General features: G+C 36.4%; 1 protein-coding gene across 9 annotated transcripts in view; it reads left to right on the top strand.

The window, feature by feature from the left end:
* The window catches only part of nbeab (neurobeachin b), a 272,282-nt gene that overhangs the window by 105,494 nt on the left and 163,398 nt on the right, over positions 1-3,390 (top strand). For all 9 annotated transcript variants that reach the window (XM_046073190.1, XM_046073191.1, XM_046073197.1 and 6 more), the window contains one exon: positions 2,405-2,636. In XM_046073190.1, coding sequence (XP_045929146.1) covers positions 2,405-2,636 — 232 coding nt within the window. The remainder of the gene's footprint in view (positions 1-2,404; positions 2,637-3,390) is intronic.

Genomic DNA, 3,390 nt, shown 5'->3' on the forward strand with positions numbered 1-3,390 from the left:
ATTTCCACCTGTTGTCTATTCCATTTGCACAACAGTATGTGAAATTGATTGTCAATCAGTGTTGCTTCCTAAGTGGACAGTTTGATTTCACAGGAGTGTGATTGACTTGGAGTTACATTGTGTTGTTTAAGTGTTCCCTTTATTTTTTTGTGCAGTGTATTATATGTAAATGATATCTTAACCACTTCACCATGACTGTCCCAAACATTTTATAGCTGCATGTTGTTATACTTCATTTAACTGTTATGGGATGTGCTGGTGGAGCATGATGAACTTTAGTTTACAGGTTGTTTTTACAATTTAGCTATTATGTTATTGCAGTATGGAAAATGGTTGCAGCAGTTTGCCCCAGTACATTACTGAACTTAAGTAGTATTTAAACTCTGTACTGATTTAACGTTTTAGAATTTTTGTATGGCTCAGAAAAGCTCTGCTCTCCACATGTTAAGTGTGTAATCAGTGATTTCATGTCTTTATTTACCTCTTGTTTTATAATGGGTGAAAATTATTCTGGGGATCTGAATCTGCAATTACACCACTTCTCAGGATTGTGCAGTGCCTGTGAATAGTATGATTAATGGCAATAGCATTGAAGAATGATTAGGTTTAGTCTAGACATCATGGCTCTTAACCCCTACTTGCATGTAATATTGGGTGATGTGCGTCATGATGACTGCATCAGGAGAGCCTTTTGTCTGATAATAATAACTTACTTTTAGACAAACAACCTTTGACAGCATCTGGATCTCTCTTCTTAATAGCTGATATATTGGTTTTCTTTAGGCCACAAAGTAAGAACAATAAACACATTGGCAGTTGGAATAAGTAAGTAAAAACATTGTTTTCACTGTTAATTCAGGTGCGGTTTTTGTCCTCAACAATATTTTATATAGTTAGTATAATGCCAAGTATGTTTGATTGTGTTTCATGTGAATGTTTGTAATTAATTACTTAAATAAGTGTAGCCACATGCATTATATGATAGTTATAAGTATGTTTGCCCCACATTCACTTTAGCAGTTGTGATGAAATGTGTTAGTGAACTTTAGTAGTATTTAGTAGTATATGTGTGATTTGCCCAATATGTCTATGTAAATAATATTTTGTATAGCTGACATGATCTTTTCAGCAGGATCATTGTTTTTGGTACCAAATATTCACTAACTGATTAGACTTGGCCAACAGATCAGCTTTTTTTTTTTTTTTTTTTACCTGACAGAAGGATGAAGCAGCAAAATATTCCTGTATTGTGTTTGGAGTCTGTGTTTGGCTGTCTGCAGCAGGACATGCATGGTGGCATTAGGCAGTGGTAGGAGGAGTGGGAAGGCTGGCATTGAGGTTTGTCTGGATACCGATAAAGAGCTTTAAACCAGTTAATTTTCCATGCCAGTTAACATAGTGACTATATTTAGAGGATAGACATGTTACAGTTTGCTCTGCGTCTCCACACTTTGGCCACTGAGCTACCTCCGAGTGCATATTACCCCCACCCCAAGAGTTTTCAAGCTGTGAAATTCCTGTTATTGTTAGTTATTTTTAAAGTTCATAATTTCCCATAAATCTCACTTTTCACCTGCACTTTTCTTTTCTTTTTTTTTTTTTTTACACACATTGATGTGTGTTGTACCTGAGAGAGAAAAAAACACTTAGCTTTTGTGGAGTTTTACTTAATTTTTATCTGTGCATTCTGTAACTGCATTCTGAGGAAAGACTGTCTCTCCTATCTTAAAGTCAGAGCGGTCCAGTGACACACATCATTGTAATGTAATTGCATCAAAATCTGATGATGATTGAGGGGAGGCTTGATTTATACCTCCATGGACTAGTCTCTCTCCACTACATTGGGCTGCTTTTGATCTCACCTACCTATTACCTGTCAATCACAATAATGTGCAGTGGGTGTCTAGGCCCATTTTCCACCTGCTTGCTTTGATGCCCACCAGCAAGTTGTTGTCACTGCTGTCCATATATACCATGCACTTCTTTAGAAGGCTAATTTCATGCTTGTTGAACTTGAAGAACTGCATTATTGATTGTTTTTATGTACTTTCTTAATAGTGATTATCATTTGTGACTCAAAAGCGGCAGAAGAGCCATAGGGACTCCCTTCCCCTCCCCTTTTCATTAAATGCCAGGCTATTTTATTTTCATGGTTGCTTAAATTCTGATCAAAAGCATTTAGAAGGAAAGAAGTCTCCACGTTCTTCTTCCAGTGCTGGCCAGGCCTTTACCATCAGAGTAGTGACCTGGAAAATATGTGAAAGGGTCTTCTTGGTTAATTTGCCCTCAGAGAAGAAACCTGATCAAGAATAGGGTGGAAAGCTGGGTCACACACATAATCTAATGCATTTTAAAGGCATAAAAATCCAGTCTTTTCTTGCATCTGTCCCATTTTATTCTGCAGTTGGTGGGAGGTGAGTTTGATCTGGAGACAAACTTCATTATCCAGGATGCGGAAAGCATTGGCTGCATGGTGGAGCTGTTGGAGCACTGTGACGTCACCTGCCAGGCTGAAATCTGGAGCATGTTCACCGCCATCCTTCGAAAAAGTGTTCGAAACCTGCAAACAAGCACTGAGGTGGGCCTCATCCAGCAGGTGCTGCTCAAAATGAGCTCAGTGGATGACATGATTGCAGGTATGATAATAGTGTGAGCAAGCCTTTTTGTGCTTGATAGCAGTGGTAATACATGCATGTTTATTTTCAGATTGATTTTTATTATGTTAATGTCCGACAAGTATACATGCGTTATACCTTCTTGGTTTTAGCCTTCAGTCACACAACAAAACCACCTGTCTGTATCTTTTAATAGATCTTCAGTTTGAGTTATACCAATAAACTGGCAATATAGATTTTGGATGGAAAAAGCAAATTTCCATCTGCCAGCCCCACTCTTCAAGAATCTAGGTGACTTCTCCCAGAAAAAGTCAAGCACCAAAGGTCTACAATAAAATGATTACTAAAATAAAATAAATATACTTTTGAAACTTCAAACTATTTTATTTTCCTGATAGTATCGTCTGTGTTGTATTAATTTCAAATACATGCAAAGGCAATACAGTGAATGAAGACAGCAGTGAATTTAATATTTCCTTTAAACATACTGAAAATGTGGAATGTGGAATACTTTTTAAATTTGATTTATTTTACAACAATTTAATAATTGTCATTGAGACAGTATTGAAAAAAGTCACAATGACACTTCAAATAATTTCAAATAAAATTTAATTTCACTTATATATATCAATACAGAATATTAATATATGGCTGCTATTATTCAATTCAATTCAATTTTATTTATATAGCGCCAAATCACAACAACAGTTATCTCACAGCGCTTTTCATAAAAGAGCAGGTCTAGACCGTACTCTATGATGCTATTTACAGAAGC

The sequence above is a fragment of the Micropterus dolomieu genome, linkage group LG17 (assembly GCF_021292245.1).
Source record: "Micropterus dolomieu isolate WLL.071019.BEF.003 ecotype Adirondacks linkage group LG17, ASM2129224v1, whole genome shotgun sequence".
NCBI classification, from domain to species: Eukaryota; Metazoa; Chordata; class Actinopteri; order Centrarchiformes; family Centrarchidae; genus Micropterus; species Micropterus dolomieu.